Source organism: Wasmannia auropunctata, unplaced genomic scaffold (genome assembly GCF_000956235.1).
Source record: "Wasmannia auropunctata unplaced genomic scaffold, wasmannia.A_1.0 LD336106.1, whole genome shotgun sequence".
Classification (NCBI taxonomy): Eukaryota; Metazoa; Arthropoda; class Insecta; order Hymenoptera; family Formicidae; genus Wasmannia; species Wasmannia auropunctata.
Window position 1 is genome coordinate 1,689,350 of NW_012026784.1, and position 18,374 is coordinate 1,707,723.

Genomic DNA, 18,374 nt, shown 5'->3' on the forward strand with positions numbered 1-18,374 from the left:
CAGAAATTCGCTCATCTCGACGGCGCTTTCTACGGCTACCTCGACGTAGGCAACGCATCGATCGGCGGGATAATCGGGAATCCAGAGCGTTCACGCGAGGAGGAACAATGTATCGTCGAATCGTAAGGTATATGAAGCCGAAAAAGATCGTCATTCGCCGACGCAAGAACAAGTACTCCATGGGCAGGAAGATGAACACGATAATCATGACGCGTCGTTCGTTCATCAACATGTCAATTATGTTGAGAATGTTGGATTAGACTTTGTGCTACGTTGAAGAGATTTGGCGCACAAGGCAGCACGTTATGCTTCATCGCGGAAGACACTCGCGTGTCAAGGTGATCACCATGTTTTTCGTGTATCGAGAAAGAAAAGCGAGCGAGACGAGCGGGGCGATCGCCGGGGAGGAATAGGATTCAGGGAGCGCGGCGGGAGGACCCCCGTAGGCCTCGGACCACCGTCGTCGGGGGCTGACCTTGACCCGAAAAACTTCTGCGGGGCGGAATCGGAAGCGACTCGGCGGAGGAGCGCTGGTAATCGGCGCTCGTGGAGGAGCATTAGCCGCGTGTCGTGCACCGTGGAGGAACCGATTAAGCGCGCAACGTCGACGACGTTGCCCCGAGGGGCCACCGCGTGCGTGCTTAGTGCCTGGGTGGATGTACACGAAGGCGGATCAACTCGTCGCGCGCTACAGGAGGCCCGATCATAGGAAAGAGCGGCGAGCGAGCGGTGACAGCGCGGCCCGTGAAAGAGGTGGTACCGGGTTACGCTGGTGCTGGCGGTGACCGGCGAGGGAAGGAGACAGATAACGCCGCCGCGTCTCGTAATGCACGATGGTGCATTAGCCGGGAGTCGCGGGACCAACGTGCGATTTCTCTCGAGCGCGCGCCGTGCGACCTGAACCGCGAAATCCGGCCGCCCCTTCGAGCCGTTCCTCGAACTGGTACAGACAGCTTGATGCTCTTGGCCCGATCGTGTAGCCGGACAATCGAGAGAGAGACCGTGAACTCCGTCCCCTGAGAGAAATCATCTCGGCCCATATTTCTTTTTTTGACGTAAAATATGTCCGAGATCACGACGACGACGATCGGCACGCCCGCGGGGCTCACACCGGAGAAGAAGCAAGCGGCCGAAAAGTCGGACAGCGCCGTCACTTGGAAGTCCATGAGCATCCGGCAGAAATGGTCCTTCCTGACCAGCAACATCACCGTCGAGCCGATGGTCGCGTGCTACGTGATACCGAGCGTGCTCTCCCAGCTGGCCGTCCAGAATCTGATCCTCGAGAAAGCGTGCCGGGTGAACCTGGCCTACCCGGACGAGCTGTGCTCGGCTTTGTCCGCCAGAAACACCACCGGCTACGAGGCCCAGGAGACCGAGGTCCAGCAGATGGTGGCGCGTATGCAGACCTGGAAGACGCCGCTGCAGAGCGCCCTGCCGACCATCCTGATCCTGTTCATGGGCGCGTGGAGCGATCGCACCGGCCTGAGAAAGCCCTGTATGCTGCTGCCGATCATCGGCGAGTTCTTCAGCAGTATCACCCTCATCGCCTGCACATATTGGTCCGAGCTGCCCATGGAGGTGGTCGTGCTGGAGTCAGTGTGGCCCGCGTTAACCGGCGGCTGGGTATGCATGTTCATGGGTACCTTCAGTTACATAGCGGACATCACAACCGTGGAATCGAGAACGCTTAGAATCGGCGCGGCCAACGTCTTCCTGTCCTTGGGCGTGCCGATAGGCATGGCCCTCTCGGGGATACTGTACACGAAGCTGGGTTTCTATGGTGTCTTCAGCATCGCGATGGTGTGTTACATAATGAGCTTTGTGTACGGTCTAGTGGTTATCAAGGAGCCGCCGAGGGTGCACACGGAGAAAAAGTCCCTTCCGAGCAAGGGTAAGCGGACCTCATTGTGCGCCTTTGTACTGGACTTTTTCTCGTTGAAGCATATCGAGGAGACGTTTCGCGTGGCGTTCAAGAAAGGGGCAAACAATCGCCAGAAGAGGGTCATCGTACTCATGGTCGTTGTTATGGTCGTCATCGGGCCCCTTTACGGTGAGTAAATGACCCGCGAATAAATTGGGATCCTTTAAAGAATGTTTTCCTATCCCAAATGCTAAGCAGTTTATTCGATTAGTCAACAGTTGCGTCAATTAGTCAACGCGTCTCACCGATGACGACAATGTTAATAGCAATACTCTGTATCACGTACGAATAATTTTTTGCTCTTACAATTAGATCCACTTTAGACGATGTGTAACTCACATCAAAATGCAGAACACGTTTCTATTTCATACATCATGCAATGCGAGAATTTCAAGAATTAGAATACGTACGTGCATCATATATCAGATATATATATACATATATATATGATTAAAAAAAACGTTTTTACAAAAACGTAAATGCGTAGGTATATGCACAGAAAATTATAAGTAAAACTCTATGTGATAATTAATATTTTGAATTTCGAATAAGTTTCCCGAATTTTGAATTATAATCCAAAATGTACCTTACTGTATAACTTAAGGTGTTATCGTAATTGCCAATATAATTTAAATGTTATTTACATGACATTTAAATTTCGTTAAATTTTTCAATTATTAAAAATAATTAAATTTCTAATTATCAAGATAACTAAATTACAGCTAAATTTGATCCAGCTTTATATATAATAACTTGGTAAAATAGTGCGATCCAATAGCACTATTACTAAAAACTTTATTCTAATTAAAATTATACATATATGTATATCTATAGTAATACATACTTATATAAAATTCATAAAAACAACATTTTTTCACCGAATTGAACTTAGGTGGAAGTAATTACGATAATTATCTGCTCGCATTATGCAAATCAGAAGCAGCTCACAGACACATGAGACGTATGAGTCAAATATGCAAACAATTTGCATACAATTAAGTAAAGAAAAAGATCGGTAAAACCCCGCTGAAAAACAGTTGAAAATAAAATGCATCCACATCATTTCTCACGTGCGTTCGTAGCACGATAAAAACCCGCTGTAATTCTCGTTAATCTTGCTACCCGCGTTGCGGTAACTGTGCGCATTCCCATCGGTAATTACTTACGTCCGACGGTGTGAACATATGTATATAATATCGTATGCCAGGGGAGAAAGTAAGAGAAGATATGGCAAAGCATGAGCTGAGCACACATTATACGAGCGCGAAACGTGTATATAGCGTTACTTCGACGCTTCTTGGGCTATTCGAATAATCCACGTATTTCAAAGCGTCAACAAAATATCTAACTGCAACTCGTATTATATATTTCCTCGGCTGCACTCGAGAATCCGTGACATCGCGCGTAATGTGCAACGAGGCGTTAGACTCGTAAATCTACAAGGTGTTAGACGTCGTAAATCTATAATAAAGACTGAAGGCAACGCAACAAGCAAAGCAACAAACATTCATTATACATCCGTTATAGCTTCGATTTATACGGCAAAAGTTTTTATGAAGACCGCGCGCGCAGTTTTCAGGCGAAATCTATTTTCTGCAGCTTTTTCCAACAAACACGCACGTTCTCGGCTCGCAGGCGGGGGGGAGGGGGGGCTCGTAGATAAAAATTTACGATATCGATACGGACGGTCGGTCGCTTAATACCAGCATCCAGCCTCACAGTGCCGGACTGTATCGGCAACAATAAAGCCTCCAGTTTCTGCCAGTAGCCCGTGCAAGCACGCGACCACACGAATCATTCAATTTTTCAATTAGCGTGCATTTGTTACAACGCGGCTATCGCGACTTTAATGCGATCGTGCGCGCGCTCGCTACAGCGACGACGCACAATTCCAGCACATTTCGCGGATGCCCTTGTCACAATTTAATTATATAGGTAGCCCCGTCGTTACAATGTCTGGGTACGCATTAGCACGCATTACCCCAGCTGCTAAGTGACGCGGGCAGTCGTCACGCTTATAACAATTTCAGTTTAATGGACGTCTTCCTGATTTCGAATGCCGTAACGCGGATATACCTGTAAGACTCTTCTCGAGAAGAGTCGTCACTTTTCTCGACTCTCTCATTGTCGTCACAGCCGCTCTCGGTGACGTTCCAACAACGGCAATAATTTATCCTGACAGCTTAATTTTACACCGCGAACGAGCAAGCAAGATCCGTAAATAGATAGATTCGCTGTAATAATAGAGACGAAAAACAATTCTCAAGTCAGTGAAAAATTGTCCGATGCGCGAGAGGTTTGTTCAGTTAGTTACACGTTTTTTTTTAGCTATCGTTTATAAGATCTTTTCACTAGAATTGGCATTAATTAGCAACGACTAAGGAATAAGCGACTACGATTCGACATATTTCGCTTGAACCGAATAAAAATGAGAAAAATTACACAAATTTATGCGCAGATAGCATTAATTTCAATGTACACAAAATGCGATAGTAAAATAGGCACAAGGAAGATGTAAAATTTACATATGTTAGAGTACATTGACAAATGAATGACGTTATTTTCCAGATTATACCGTGAAGTTCCCCCTGTCCCTCTCCTCACCGCCCTCCCTCTCTTTTTACGATAATTTAATATCGAAATTTCAAGTCGTCTCCAACGAGTTAGACGTACGTACGTAAAACATACCAATGGACAAGCGCACGCAAAATTACACGCTTACTCGTACGCAATCTCCAGTCAGCGCTCATGCTAACGCGATTCGCGCGAACGTGGCTATATATTCACGATGTAATTTCAGATCTTCGCTCGTCCGAGATACGTGGTGAAAGTCCGCGACTACTACGTTATATAGCAATATATTTTCGTTGTAATCCTGAGCGAGGAGTGTGTCGCATCGGGGCGAGGAGCGCGCGGCGAATTTTAATGCGGGATGAATTACGGAATCCGTAACTTTTCACATTACGTGCCAATCGTGTAAACATGTCATTGCATTTCATGGGAGAGCGCGCATTGCACGCGCGTGCACATTTCGAAAGGATGACGACTCAGATATATCTTCGACACCCCCGCCCCCTTTCCGCCCGATCCCCACCCTCTCCATTGAATGTCTTCTCTTTTCTGAAAAAGCGAATCATTTTTACGTAATACTAGCATTGCGTTTGACCTTCGCAGTTAACTTGGCATTACTACAGGAAGCAATTGTCGGTCTAATTGCAGCCGATGTAATCGTGAAAATCGTTCGTAATTGAATAGAAATCCGTCACGCTTGGGTGAATCTGTAAAATATCTCCGTGGCTATAGTATAACAGTATGAAACTTAACGATAATAGCCTCGTAAAATATATGATATGTTACCGCAAGTCAATCGTGAGTAACGATGAATAGTTTATTCGCGTATCGAGAGTGTACGAGTTATACAGCTCGCATTAATAGTAATTACATAATTATATGATTAAAAGCGCAAACAGACGCTTAGAGGAAATCGATTCTGTGAAAACTGAAAAAAAACTCGAAAATCCCCTTTGGATAAATGAGCGAGTTGAAGATTGGCTGAGTTCGTAACGAGACTTGACGTAGTTAATCCTGTAAATACTCGATAACGAGTAACACAATAGCGCGCCCGTCATCACGAATCGGGATTTTTCTCTAGGAGAAGTCCGACAGTCCGAGAGAAAATCCATTGTACGCAAGTCTATTCTTATACGCGTCAAAGCGAAGAAATTACACGCGAGAGAGTCCTTACTATATCCAATGAATAGATATTAAATATAAAACTTAGCAGCTGGAGTCCTTCTCTCGCTCGCGGATCGGAGGATCATTTAACGCGGGTCAGGTTAAATTTTTTTATATTATTATTGCACACGTCGATTGATTCATCATGCCTGTTTCTTACTCGACAGAGACAGCGATTATGCAACAAGAGCGAGTGGTATTATCAAGTCTGTTTCTTTCGCAGGCGAAATGGCGGTTCTCTATCTTTACATGCGGTACCGATACAACTGGAACGAAGTGACGTTCAGCATGTTCTCCACGTTTGGCATGGTAACTAATCTGATCGGTAAGAAAATCAATCTCAAAACGTCGCGCGCGCACGCGAGAGAGAGAGAAAGAGAAAATTGAAATTTACGCGAGCGTTCGTTTCGTTTCGTTGAAAAAATCTATATTTGCGTACAACAAACTCTTCCGGTTCTTCTCATTCGTCTCGATCTCGCCGCTAATTTTTGAAGTAGAAATGTAGAAACGCGGACGCACCAGTCGGTCGGAGCGGATAATCTTCTCCGATTGCCGCTTCGCGCAAATCAAAGATGTTTGTTAGCTCTATTCTCGGTAACGATGTGCATGCATCGGGTTAATCAAGGCTTTTTGCGTTCATGGGTCGATGAAAGCAAACGGGAGACGTATATTACGTAAGAATGAATATCGTTGCCAAGCGGAATCGCCGGACTATCGCTTTTATCGCTGGCGAATCGTGCAGGAGTTGCAGGAATTGCCTTGAAAATGTAATCGCTGGTCGCAGTGGTCGACAAGCGGCACAAATTAGAAAACATTAAGAATATTTCGCAATAGAAAGGCAAATTGTCAATGACACGCGTATACAAGATAATTGTTGGAATATTCGTGCCTCACGAACTTTAACGTTCGCCGTATATTCGAGTATCGCACGGGCGTTTCCCGTTTGACTTTCTATTTGGCGAAAACCTTAATTCTGTTTATCGATGTGAATCATTTGCAAATCTTGTAAACGCGCAATCCGGCTCTCTCGCATTTTTTCTTTGACTAACAGATTACCCGGGACGCGCCGCTCGCACCGCTAGCTTACTAATCCTCTAGGATCGTTATTCGTGCGATCGTCCGGCGTGTTCGCCCCTCGCCACGAAAAATAAAATGAAAGATTTTCTCTCCTCTGATACGCAGGTACCGCGATCTCCGTCGGTATCTTCAGTCACATTCTCAAGATAGACGACGCGATTGTGGGTATTATGAGCTGCACGAGTAAAATTTTAGCAAGTTTCGTTTACGCGTTCGCCACGTCCACCTGGATGGTCTACGTAGGTCAGTCTTTTTAAAACGGCTAACATCAGGGTAACAACTACGTATATAAAATATATATATCACAGTACAGCCCCGTTCCCGGACGAGAGTATATCTAATAACGGATTAATTACTTGTTTCAGCCGCTATCGTGGAGATCGTCAACGGCACGTCTTTCATCGCCATGCGATCGATAGCCTCAAAGCTCGTGCCCACGGACGAGCTCGGTAAGAGAGTACAAATAAAAGATAGATTCTCCTTACGCACCGTCGTTTCTTTCTTGCCTCGGAGTTTTATGATCTCGAGAAAAAAAAAATAAGGCAAACGTGAGAAGCCTCGTATATATTATTATACGCGAAGTACATTATATATCATACGAGCTTCTGCGAAGCACTTAATTCGCGAATCAAAGATGATTTTCCTCCGTAAAATTCCACACAGAAAAGATAATTTAGCTGCGATAACGTCAAACGGACATGTACATACGTATGTCTGTCATGTTTAGATGAGCTCGCCTCGGAGAGGCGCATAAAACAAACGAGCGCCTTTATATAATGAACTCAAATATAAAAATTATACGACCATTATACTAATACTTTAGTGCCACTTAGGAGCGTTTTTCGACTTTAGCTCGGGCTTTACCTTACGAAGCGCCATGTGTCTCGCGGAACCGCGTAAATCGGATAATTTGGACACCAAATTGCATTTATGTACGTGGCGATGCTGCTAATTTTTCCATCATGAACAAAGACCTAACGAGGCCTTCCTGCCCGCGGCTATAATAACGACGAGGAAAATTCAACGCAATTTTTATTCTCCGCCCGAAGCTAAGACACGTTACGTAATTTTGTAGGTAAAGTGAATTCGTTGTTTGGCGTGTGCGAGTCCCTGATGCCGCTTGTTTATGGACCAATGTACAGCGCGATTTACGCGGCGACCATGAAAACGTTTCCGGGGACGTTCTTCCTCGCCGGAGGATGCATGACAATGCCCGCGGTGCTTGGGTTCTTGTGAGTATTCCGTGACCAAGTCGCGCCAATTATATGTATATTACGTTCGCCAAACCTGATTGTCATCGTTTCGTGACACACTTAAAAACTGCGATGAAAATTGAATTAAGTTTGCCAGCAATACGCTTGCGTAATACATTACGTATCTCTTAATTATTTCAGGTGGTTGTATACGGAGCACCGAAAGGATCGTATGCTGAAGGAGCAGAAGGAGCCCGAAGCCATGATGAATCACAAGAGCGAGGACGCGACAGATTACAATTTGAAGGCATCAAATCCTCGGATCATGGACGCCCAGAAGGGCGGACAGAAAACCGAAATGATGAACGGCATAGATAACGCGGCCTTCGAATCCGAGCAATTGTGATCTCATGTGTGATGATTTACGTGATCCTTTTTCTTTTTAACACCAAGACGTACGATACATTAATAATACCTCATCAGAAAAAGAAAGGAAAGTATATATATATATATATGTATATATATATATACCGTAAGGCCGTTGCGATAAATGCTGGTCACGTTGCTGATAAAGGCGCTAGCGAATTTGCTTTACGAGGAGGATACCGAAGGCATTTTACTAGCAAATGCCGATCAAACGGTATGTTGAAATTCAAAATATATGAAGATTCCGGGGAAACACCTTTTTATCAAGAAGGTTGAAACTCGAGACTCTCAGTATTTAGCGCAAAGATGACAATACGATAGTGATTTATTATAGAAATAACGAGACGAAAATGCGTCTCTCCGAAAATGAAGTCTAACGGAATTCTCGTTCCAAAGTTCTTAGTACCCCGTGAATTGCGATTCTGAATTACGGCGTTTCTCAAATCCTACGCAACTGCTAACTGTTATCACCTTCATACTGCATCAAGGTGTAAATAAAGCACTTTATTGAGACTTCCTCCTTGCCATCCATGACTTCACTTACTGCAGCTTGTAGATCTTGTTTCAAGTATTCTCAAGATGTAGAGATACTCCGAATGAAGGATAACTACCAGCTTATTTCTAATTTAACATTTTTAGTGCAAACTAGTGTCTAAATCTAACAAAAGAGTTGAAAGGGATTATTATTTTTGTAAAGATTTGACGACATGTAATTAATGCAATCATTTTAGAAAGGACATTATTTCGAGATTCTTAATTTTTTAGGAAATAAAAATTCGTTATATAAATACGTACAATGAAAAAGTCCCTTTTTAATATCTTTGAAATATATAGTCCTTCCTAAGATGAATCATTAAATTATATGTAATATATATTATATATATGTAATATAGATACAATTTGTTGTAATTTCCTTGCAAAGCTCTCATCGTCTTTAATTTAGTACTCGTTTAAAACTCGTTTAAAAGCGACCATGTAACAAAAGCATCGTATTTCGAAAACGTGGCGTTAAACACAAATTTTTATTTAATAATCTATATATATCCTTTACTTCGGGTACACTAGTACAAACTGTACTTAAACAGATTACGACGACAGTGTGAAAAGAAAATATGCGCATCCAGATATTCATATAGCAATACTGGCTAAATTAATTTGCTATTTTCTCTCTCTCTCTCTCTCTCTCTCTTTCCCTCTGCACTAATTTCTAATAACAAATCTTCGAAAGAGAATGTGAATTCTAATTTCTTCTTAGCGCAAATTTCGTAACAAATGTGCTGATCGCGTGATATTTAACATTACGATTAAGGAATTTTGAAAAGAGCTTCATCAGCGTATATATATAGACAACCGTTTTTTATCAACCTTAGAGTTTAACATGAACTTTGAGATGTAATTCATGTATACGCATGTATAATAATGTAAATCCGAAATTGATAAAGCAATAATGTATTTGTTTGCTGATAGCAAAATATACCTACGTTTTTCACATAAAATTTCTACGTTCTTCCTTAGAGCAGCTGTTACGATCCGTTGAAGTTTTTACAATTGTAGATTCGTAATTTTGTGCGTGACAAATTTAAGTGCGATAATTTAAGTACACGCATAACACGAATGTAAAAATCGGTTGCGTACATTAATTTCATAAATTTAATTAAAAAATAAACTGATTATATATTAAATAAATAAGAGAGATAAACCGATTGCTCTTCGTGTCTAAGTTTACATTCCGACTTTATGTATCTGCAACAATCTTTAATGTCTAAGCCCATTTTAGGCGATTTATAATTCGCGTCAAAACTCTGTTTATAATCTTATGTGCCGTGCGAAAAAAAGCTCGATATTGTTTTACATTTGACGTATATCAATAAAGTTGGAAAAAAAGCAGAAGTTTTCTATGCATTTAATAAAAAAAAATTATTTCGGATTTGCTTTAAATAAAATTATATTTAATGCTTGTCTCAATTACTAATTCACTTATCTCTCTTTAATCTTTTGTGAAACAACCGTAAAAAATGAGATCAATATAATAAAGAGTTAAGAACGTAAATCTTGATCATATTGTTGCGTTTGTAGATTATACAACAGATGTAGATTATACAACAGTTATTTATAAAGACTGAAAATGAGTTGTGAATATATAGTAACAGTTATATAATTTATCCCGTCCTTTCTAGATCTTGCTCATAATGTGCAAAAATAAGAAAACGGCAAATAAAGCTAGAATTTAATTATAAAGATCGAAGTTTTTAATTTTTGTCATCTTTCGTCTGATCATATTTTTCCTATATTTCTTTGTCTAATTTTTAAAATCTAACTTTTTAATGATTTTTTTAGAGCTTTTCCATAGTCTCTCAATACTCTATTAATTTTCGAGGGATCGTACTCAAAATCTCTAGCAACATTCTGTTCCATCAGTTAATGATTAATTACCAACTGTACATATATCAGTAATATAAAATTCTTATGTATGATATAATTATAATCGATATCAAGAAAATATACCTACCGGTTTGCATGATAAATTTTTATTTCATCAACAATCTTCGTTTAAACAAAATTAAAAAAACAACTTTACGTTGATGCGATTAATATATTATAATAATGCGCGTTAATCTATTTAATGGAAATCAAAGTATTTCATACTGAAATAATCATGAAAATATCACATAATCGACAGAATATAAAATAAGTATGGATGCTGCAATTCGATAAGATATTGCTTCAACATACAAAAATATACGAATATAACGATTTCATATGCAAGAATATAAAGGTTCGCGGAGGCGTATATTTCGCCTATATTCGGAGATTGGATTCGCGGGGGATAGTACGCTTGGACGATGGAGGGTGTGGAAAGAAATACTTCTCGTATGGTTCATGTTTTCAACAATTTTACTCCTAGGCTCTTGTTCTGGCCAGTTGAGACTGAGACCGGCGCGCACTCGCGGTCTCCCCTTTGTTAATTACATAATACATAAAAATAAATGGTATGTACAAATATAGGGAGAAATGTTAGGCACTCAATGAACAGAACGGCGAAACTATAAATGGTAGCTTTGTCGCGCGCACCGTGCGGGGTTTTTTTTTTTCACGGTGTGCGATTTATATCGATGAGATATGATGCGCTCGGAGAGCAGAGAGACAAGTTTTAGGGATACCGAGATGTGAAAGATAGAGCGCAGTTACACGCGCCAGAAAAGAAAAACCAACAGTGCGATCGGCTTCCTTCTTTTTCTTTTCTTCCTCTTCGAATTTCGTTCGTCACTCGACTCGCATCGAGTCCCAGGATCCGATTTGTCGCGGTGAAGTGACGCGTTGGAATGTTGACGGTCGGGCAACAAGCATTCTTTTTTTTTTTTTTTTTATACGGGGAATGTGCTCCGCGCGAAGTCTCACGATTATCTTTATCTTTTTCCCCTTTTTTTCTTCTTTAAAAATTAAGTCGCATTATCTAAGTACCGCAGTGTTGTTACACAACGTTAATAACGCTCCTCCCCGTATCTTCACTGGCCTTCGTATTCGTTACGGTGAACGGCGGTGGACACGTTCGAAAGGAAGGACTGCTCACTACTCCGATCGTACGCGTATCGGCGCGCGATCTTTTTTTTTTTCTTGCCCTCCCCGTATAGCCTGGGCATGTCTGTAGACTAGAGTTCCCGTGTCGTTATAACGTTGGTTCGAATCAAAACGTAAAACTCGCGTAAAACGTCCTACCGTCCAAATTTTTCCCCCTCCTCGTGTCCGCTCGCAAACTTCGATTACACACACACGCACACGCACACACACACACGCACACACGATACGATGATTAAATCCGTATCGCCACACGCGCTATGTTAAACGTAAAAATAAGGACGTAGTCGCTGTTTGTTGCAAGCGGTTTCTCTCGACACTGCCAGTCCGATATTATATAGTCGATGTCACACCTTTCGATCTTATACAAATGTCCCCTGCATCGCTTTATTAATCGGTCGATACATACAAACTACGTGATATATCATTGTTTCTTTTTTTTTATCCCCAAGTACTCGACGTTAAAGTCCACATTACGCAGAATAAAATAAGTTACACGATTTGTCTATTTTTTTCTCATTAAAATATGATACAAATTACAATTATTTATGCTTGGGAGTGTAAGAGCCGTTAGTTCGTGAAACTAGAAAGCCTTCGTTCCTTTTATTCGCGATCGTAAAAACTGCTTCTTTCTTTCCACAGATGGGATACAATTCGATTTGTACAATTAGAGCTTTATACATATCCTTGTAAGGTACGGTTGATATGACTCCGCGTTTTATGAATAAAGGATCGGCGCGCACGCCGAGGTGTCGGACGATGCGCGCGAAAAATAATATCTATTAATTAGTGCGGTAACGTGTTTAAGCCGAACGCGATCGCTGCCTCCTGTGGACACCAGCCGTAAGCCGAAAGGCTTCCCAGCACGATCGATCGTCGATCGGCAAAAATAAAGGAAAAGGGACGCGTTATACTATATAATAAAGTATGCAAAACAATACGAAGAATCGCTGTACATTTGGTCACTCAAGAGTTTGTCCTTAACCATTACTTATCTAAGTGTTACATTTAGCAGTGCGTATTACACGCTAACGGCCCTTAACCCGCTGATAATATCACAGATGAATGAGTTTCCGTGTTGTGCGTTACGCAACGCTATCTAAGATTCCTAACAAGTGCGTTGATCCTCTCGATTTTGTCGCTGAGCATTCGCCTCTCGGAATCGAGTGCTGTTCTGGCGGACAGGAGCTCGTAGATCTTCCGTTCTAACTGGGCAGTCTCGGAACGCAGGTTATTGGACTGTGTCATCAGTTTTGATGTTTCGCTTGTCAGTATCTTCCTCTCCAATGTCTTCTCTGTAACGGAGGAAGCAGGAAATATTCGTATTACTACATCGTATCGTACGAGTGTCAGTGTGTGTTAATTGTGTGTAAAACAAAAAAAGCTTTACCTTTCAAATACTCGCTGTAGGCGAACATAACGTCCACGATTCCGGTCCACCTCGGCTTTTCTCTTTTCTCACTCATTTCGTCGGCACTCTCGCTGATGTCTATAGTTTTGCAGTGTTGCTTCACGCCGTTCTCACCAGGCATAGGTAAAGTGGGATAATACATCGAAACTATATTCGGGACTAAGGGTGGTAGCGGTGGTGGTCGTTCCGGAATATGTTTGACTTTAACTCTGTCCAAAAGACGCATTTTTTGAGGTGGTTTTGGTAAAGCTGGAGGATTCCTAGAATAAACTTTGGCGATTCTTTCACAGTAGGCAGTTACGGAATTCGCGCTTTTCCGCTTCTTGCGATCTGCCAGAACGTACTGCCATGTCACTTCTGCCTCTGCAATCACAAATAATAAAAAAATAGAAATTTTGCATTTTACTATACAGACAAAAAACACTATGCTATCTTTTTATATCTATAATTACGATATTATCAATTTATATTAATAATATATTTACCATCTCTTTTATTCGGAGGCATAACATCGAGACCTATAGTCCTGAGAAAGCCAACTTTCGGCTCGAAATCTGGCGTGTGAAGCAAAACATCCGGATGCTCACGCGGAATCGGTAAAACGGACTCTATTACAGGTTCTACTTCCAGAGGTAGTTCTGGTGGATCGGGATTCAATCTGTATCTTTTTTCGACCTTGCACAATTCTATCTCTGCAAAAATAATGACAATGTCAATTGAGATAAATCAATGTAAAAACAAAAAAAAAACAAAAAAAACGTAACAACGACGTTATTCTCTTACCGTTCCTAACAGTCAGTGTGGTCAGTCCAAACATGGCTAGGAAGGTTAATTTGTCTTCCGAATATTGTAGCTTAGCCGGCGGACCTTTCGTGATCCAAAGATCCACGTCTTTGGTTTCCTCCTCGCCCTCCGAGTCGGAGCTACACGTCACGCCCGTGTTATTTTCCCTCTTCCGTTTGCGTCTCTTCTCGGCTAAATCGAGGGTCGACGTCAGCTCCTTCGGCATTTCAGGCATCAGGAAGGACTTCTCGCTGCTGGCGACATCCTGCTTGCCCAAAGCCTTACTGATATCAGGCACGTTCAGTACCGCTGGTTCGCACTTCACGGAAATCTCAGTCAAATTATTGCACTTGTCGGTAAAGCAAAACGCGGTTGTCTTTAGCTCGTTGTTGCTCGTCGAGAAGCTCAGGAGTTTCTCCTGATACTTCGGGATCTGCACGAGCACATTGGAGACATTCTGACAAGTGCGCAACACCTCCTCAGACTTGATGCTCTGCATCAACTGCGTCGTGTCCATGGACTTCTGCGCAATGTCGCTTATGCTGAACTTAAAGCTCGGTGGTTGAAACGATAATGTGGACAAGACGTTGTTCTGATCGCATTGCACAGTACAATCGATCTCGTTCTTGCACTCCTTCTCGCCGAGGTTGTAGTTGACCGGATGGAAAGGCTTCAAATTCTTACCCTGCTGTTCGTAAGGCAGATGCGGAACCACGGTTTTCTCCTGAATCGAATTCGTCGCGACGTGATTCTGATTTGGCAATTGCGGCTGCCTGATCACATTTTCGCTCGCGCTTTTTTCGTTGCACGCGTTCATCAGCTTGTTGTCCTTCGTAGCGATATCCGAATTGCTTTTATGATGCGTGCTCGTATGATTTGCAACCTTACCACCGCTATTGACTTGATTATTAGCGCTGAAACTGCTGTTGGTCATTGTCTTCTCGCTGGGGACGCAATTGTTGGTCGCGCTATCGTTTCGCGAGGTCACTGTGGTTGTCGTTTGATGAGACTCGCCGACGTGATGCGCGTTCTGCTGCTTTGTGATACTCGAATTAGTCGAATTGGTGACGCTCGTGCCGCCGCTACTGCTATGACTGCTGTTGCTGGTATTTATCGTTGGTATATTGATCTTGGGTTGAGAATGATGAGGTTGCTGATGAGGTAACGATGACGACAACGTTGAAAAGTGCGGCGGTTTGTAGAGACTTGGCACGTGCGAAACAGGTATATGCGGATGATGGTACTGTTGAGGTGGTGGATAGGGAATCGGTTGGGAGAGTGCTTGTTGACCGCTAATGGACTTGTTGTCCATCGTCGAAGAATTCTCCTGTATCACCTGACTGCCCACAGTTTGAGAAGCAATCGGCGTCGACGAAGTCTTCAAGGATGACGGCTCGTGATGACCGATCTGATTGACTATACTGTGATTGTGACTGTTCATTATCGGTTGTCTCTGTTGCGGCTTTGTCGAGGAGGAGCGGAACGAGTCCTCGAAGGGCCTGACGAAAGCCGGCTGCGACGTCGTCGTGGTGCTCGTTGTGGTAGTCACGGCCGCCGTCGTAGGCAATGTTCCCGTCGTCGTCGTGGCTATTGACGTTTCCTTACTTCTGGTCACATGAACACTGTGGGCCAACGGCGGCGACTTGTGTGTCATGTGATTCATGACGTTCAATGTCGACGAAGAACTGTTGGGCGGCGTCGGCGCCGCGTGCGTGGCCATCGCACCGGGCAAAGAACTCGTAGTCGTCGTACCGCTCGTACTGTTCGCGCGTGGTTGATGTTGCTGCTGCTGCTGCTGCTGCGACGGGGGCTGTTGATGTTGCTGCTGCTGTTGGTGGTAAATGGAACTGGTGACCGTGGTGGTCGCGCTGCTCATTATCGTGGCTGTGTGCTGACTAGAATGAATGGTACTCGACGGCACGGGGGGCAAGTGTAGAGAGGGAATAGAGATGATAGGCGGAAGGGACATGCCTAGGGACAACGGAGGTGGCGGCGGCGGTCCTATCACGCCAGGCGTCAGGGATGGAATAGAGGGTATCGGCGGCGGACAGATCTGCGCCGAGCTTATGGCCGCCGGTGGTGGCGGTCCAAGGTTCAAAGGGGGCAAAGTGGAACCCAAAGGGGGCGGAATAGGCGCAGAGCTGGCGGAGCACATAGATGTGGGACCCAGGGTCGATCCGATGGGTGCCGCTGGACTGGGAAAGGGTGGCAGACGCGGATGGTAGATGGTGACTGCCGCTGCTGCTGCCGCTGTTGGATCGGAAGGCGGTGGCGGTGGTGCAGCTGGCGGGGCAGAGGACTGTTGCTCCTCTTTTCGGGACTGATGGTGATTGCTACCGGCAGTGACGGTGGGTCCGCTGATGTTGCTGCCGGAATTACCGGTGTTACCAGTGCTGTTTCCACAGGTGTTAGCGGTGTTGCTAGCGTTGCCGCCGCCGCTGCTACCACCGCCGCCGCCACCGCCGCCGCTACCGCTTTGTCGATCTCTGCCGTCGCGTTCTCGGTCCCGGTCGCTATGCATCTGAGCCGCTATGGTCGGCTTCCTAGCTGGAACAAATCCCGAACACAGTGCTTGGTGATCTTCCACTCTACAATGAAAGAAATCTTGACCATGGCGATACGTTGTAATTTTCCTTCTATTGTTTTTAAACATGCTTTTTATATGTACAAGATCCAGTATCATTTAAAAAATAATTTTAGAGTTTAAATTTTAATTTCAAAAAATATGAGTCCAAGGACAGTAAAGTTTACTTCAAAAAAATTTTTTTAAGAATAAAGAAACTGCAACATATCACTATAGCCAGATTTCGCCACCTCGTCTAAAAAATAAGCCAAAATTCTCGATATGATTAGCATATGTAACATAAAACGTAGCTGCATTATATTTAAATGTTTTGTTATATTTTAAGATAAGCTTTTACACGATAAGCTCGCGCGCGAGGAGAAGCGTTAAGAAAATACTTGTAATTATTTTTATTGTCTCGAGCTTGTAGATTTTATAAAATATAACATTATACAGATATAGCTATTTACGTGGATTAAATTTTTTCGCATTTTAACCATATTTTCAATTAATAGTCGCAATAAATTTATTGTAGATTATTACGCATTAAATGATGATCGCATTAAAAACGCCTGCGCAATTAATATACACAATGGTGGTATGCAATGTGAAATTTTACGAACTTATTTCGTAATTATTAGTTCATCTATTCCAACTTACCTTTCGTTTCGCTTAATTATTCCAGCGCTATAAAAAGATCCTTAAATATATTCGCATCGAAGTATTGGGGATGATTACTGTCATATTTTCAATAAAGCTAAACAAAAAAAAATTAAAAAAATAGTAAACCAATTTGTCTCTCTCTCTACACTATCGGGGCAATCGCTATCACCGTTTCTCTTAATATTATCAGTAGCGAGCGTACTTTTCTCATAACAATAATTGCAGTAAAATAGATATTAAAGTAATCGAAACTACGAATTATACGGAATCTTCCCCAAAACTGTTTCAGAAAATGATTCGAGGGTCAAGAATTCCAAGTCCACTAAGAATTGCAATCACATTTTCTGCAAGTTTTATTTTCATTTATAGTCCAAATATACATGTTTACATAATAAATTATATATAAAAATGGTGTAATTTTGACAAAAGAACATGTATGATAAAGTTTATATACATCGGTTGATTCAGTCAGTATGAGGAGCAACATGTTTACTATACAATTAAGGGAAACTATGTTGACATTAATTGGTTAATTGCAAAATTTCTAAAACAGTTGCGGGAACTAACGCAAGAGTGCATTGCGCCTGACGAAAGAACACTTGGTATCGAAATAATTAGTCTATTAAATTGTAGCATTTACGCACCTAAGTCCACGCCTTGAAATTATGAATTATTTAGCCACACACATGCATGTGCGTTTATTATAATCAAATAATGCTTTTTGTATGTTTCATCAACTGATCAAACATACTTCATTTGTTTAATGACTCTAATTAATAAAAAATGTAATTTATGATACCTAATAAAATACTAACAAATAAAACGAACGCTCAAATCATAAAATATTAATAGACATACAATTTTATTTATATATCTTAACAGTAATATATAAAGAAAAAAAAGTATAACTTGATATCAAGCAAATTGAAAATAATCTAAACTAAATATCATTTATATCATATAACAGTAGTCATCTCTCCAATTAATATATAAGATCTCCTGCAATTAATCATCAATTTCATCCTA

General features: G+C 42.3%; 2 protein-coding genes across 2 annotated transcripts in view; one reads left to right on the forward strand and one right to left on the reverse strand.

Moving 5' to 3' along the window:
* The first annotated feature begins 838 nt into the window (after positions 1 to 838).
* On the forward strand, positions 839 to 8,395 carry LOC105451908 (solute carrier family 46 member 3). Its single transcript, XM_011692643.1, has 6 exons — positions 839 to 2,050; positions 5,880 to 5,981; positions 6,839 to 6,976; positions 7,099 to 7,182; positions 7,809 to 7,965; positions 8,128 to 8,395. The coding sequence occupies exons 1-6, from the start codon at positions 1,063 to 1,065 to the stop codon at positions 8,330 to 8,332; spliced, it is 1,674 nt and encodes a 557-aa protein (XP_011690945.1). The 5' UTR covers positions 839 to 1,062; the 3' UTR covers positions 8,333 to 8,395.
* Positions 8,396 to 11,229: 2,834 nt separating this feature from the next.
* LOC105451919 overlaps positions 11,230 to 18,374 on the reverse strand; it is an 87,886-nt gene continuing 80,741 nt past the window's right edge. The window contains exons 13-16 of the mRNA XM_011692652.1: positions 14,123 to 16,669; positions 13,825 to 14,031; positions 13,319 to 13,702; positions 11,230 to 13,223 (exon numbers count right to left, since the gene is read on the reverse strand). Coding sequence (XP_011690954.1) covers positions 13,024 to 13,223; positions 13,319 to 13,702; positions 13,825 to 14,031; positions 14,123 to 16,669 — 3,338 coding nt within the window. The 3' untranslated portion in view covers positions 11,230 to 13,023. The remainder of the gene's footprint in view (positions 13,224 to 13,318; positions 13,703 to 13,824; positions 14,032 to 14,122; positions 16,670 to 18,374) is intronic.

Bases quoted from the DNA above. Each gene is read 5' to 3' on its own strand.
- LOC105451908 (XM_011692643.1), top strand. From the start codon at position 1,063: ATGTCCGAGATCACGACGACGACGATCGGCACGCCCGCGGGGCTCACA. The intron at 2,051-5,879 runs GTGAGTAAATGA...TTTCTTTCGCAG, and splicing joins CGTCATCGGGCCCCTTTACG to GCGAAATGGCGGTTCTCTAT. The intron at 7,966-8,127 runs GTGAGTATTCCG...TAATTATTTCAG, and splicing joins CCCGCGGTGCTTGGGTTCTT to GTGGTTGTATACGGAGCACC.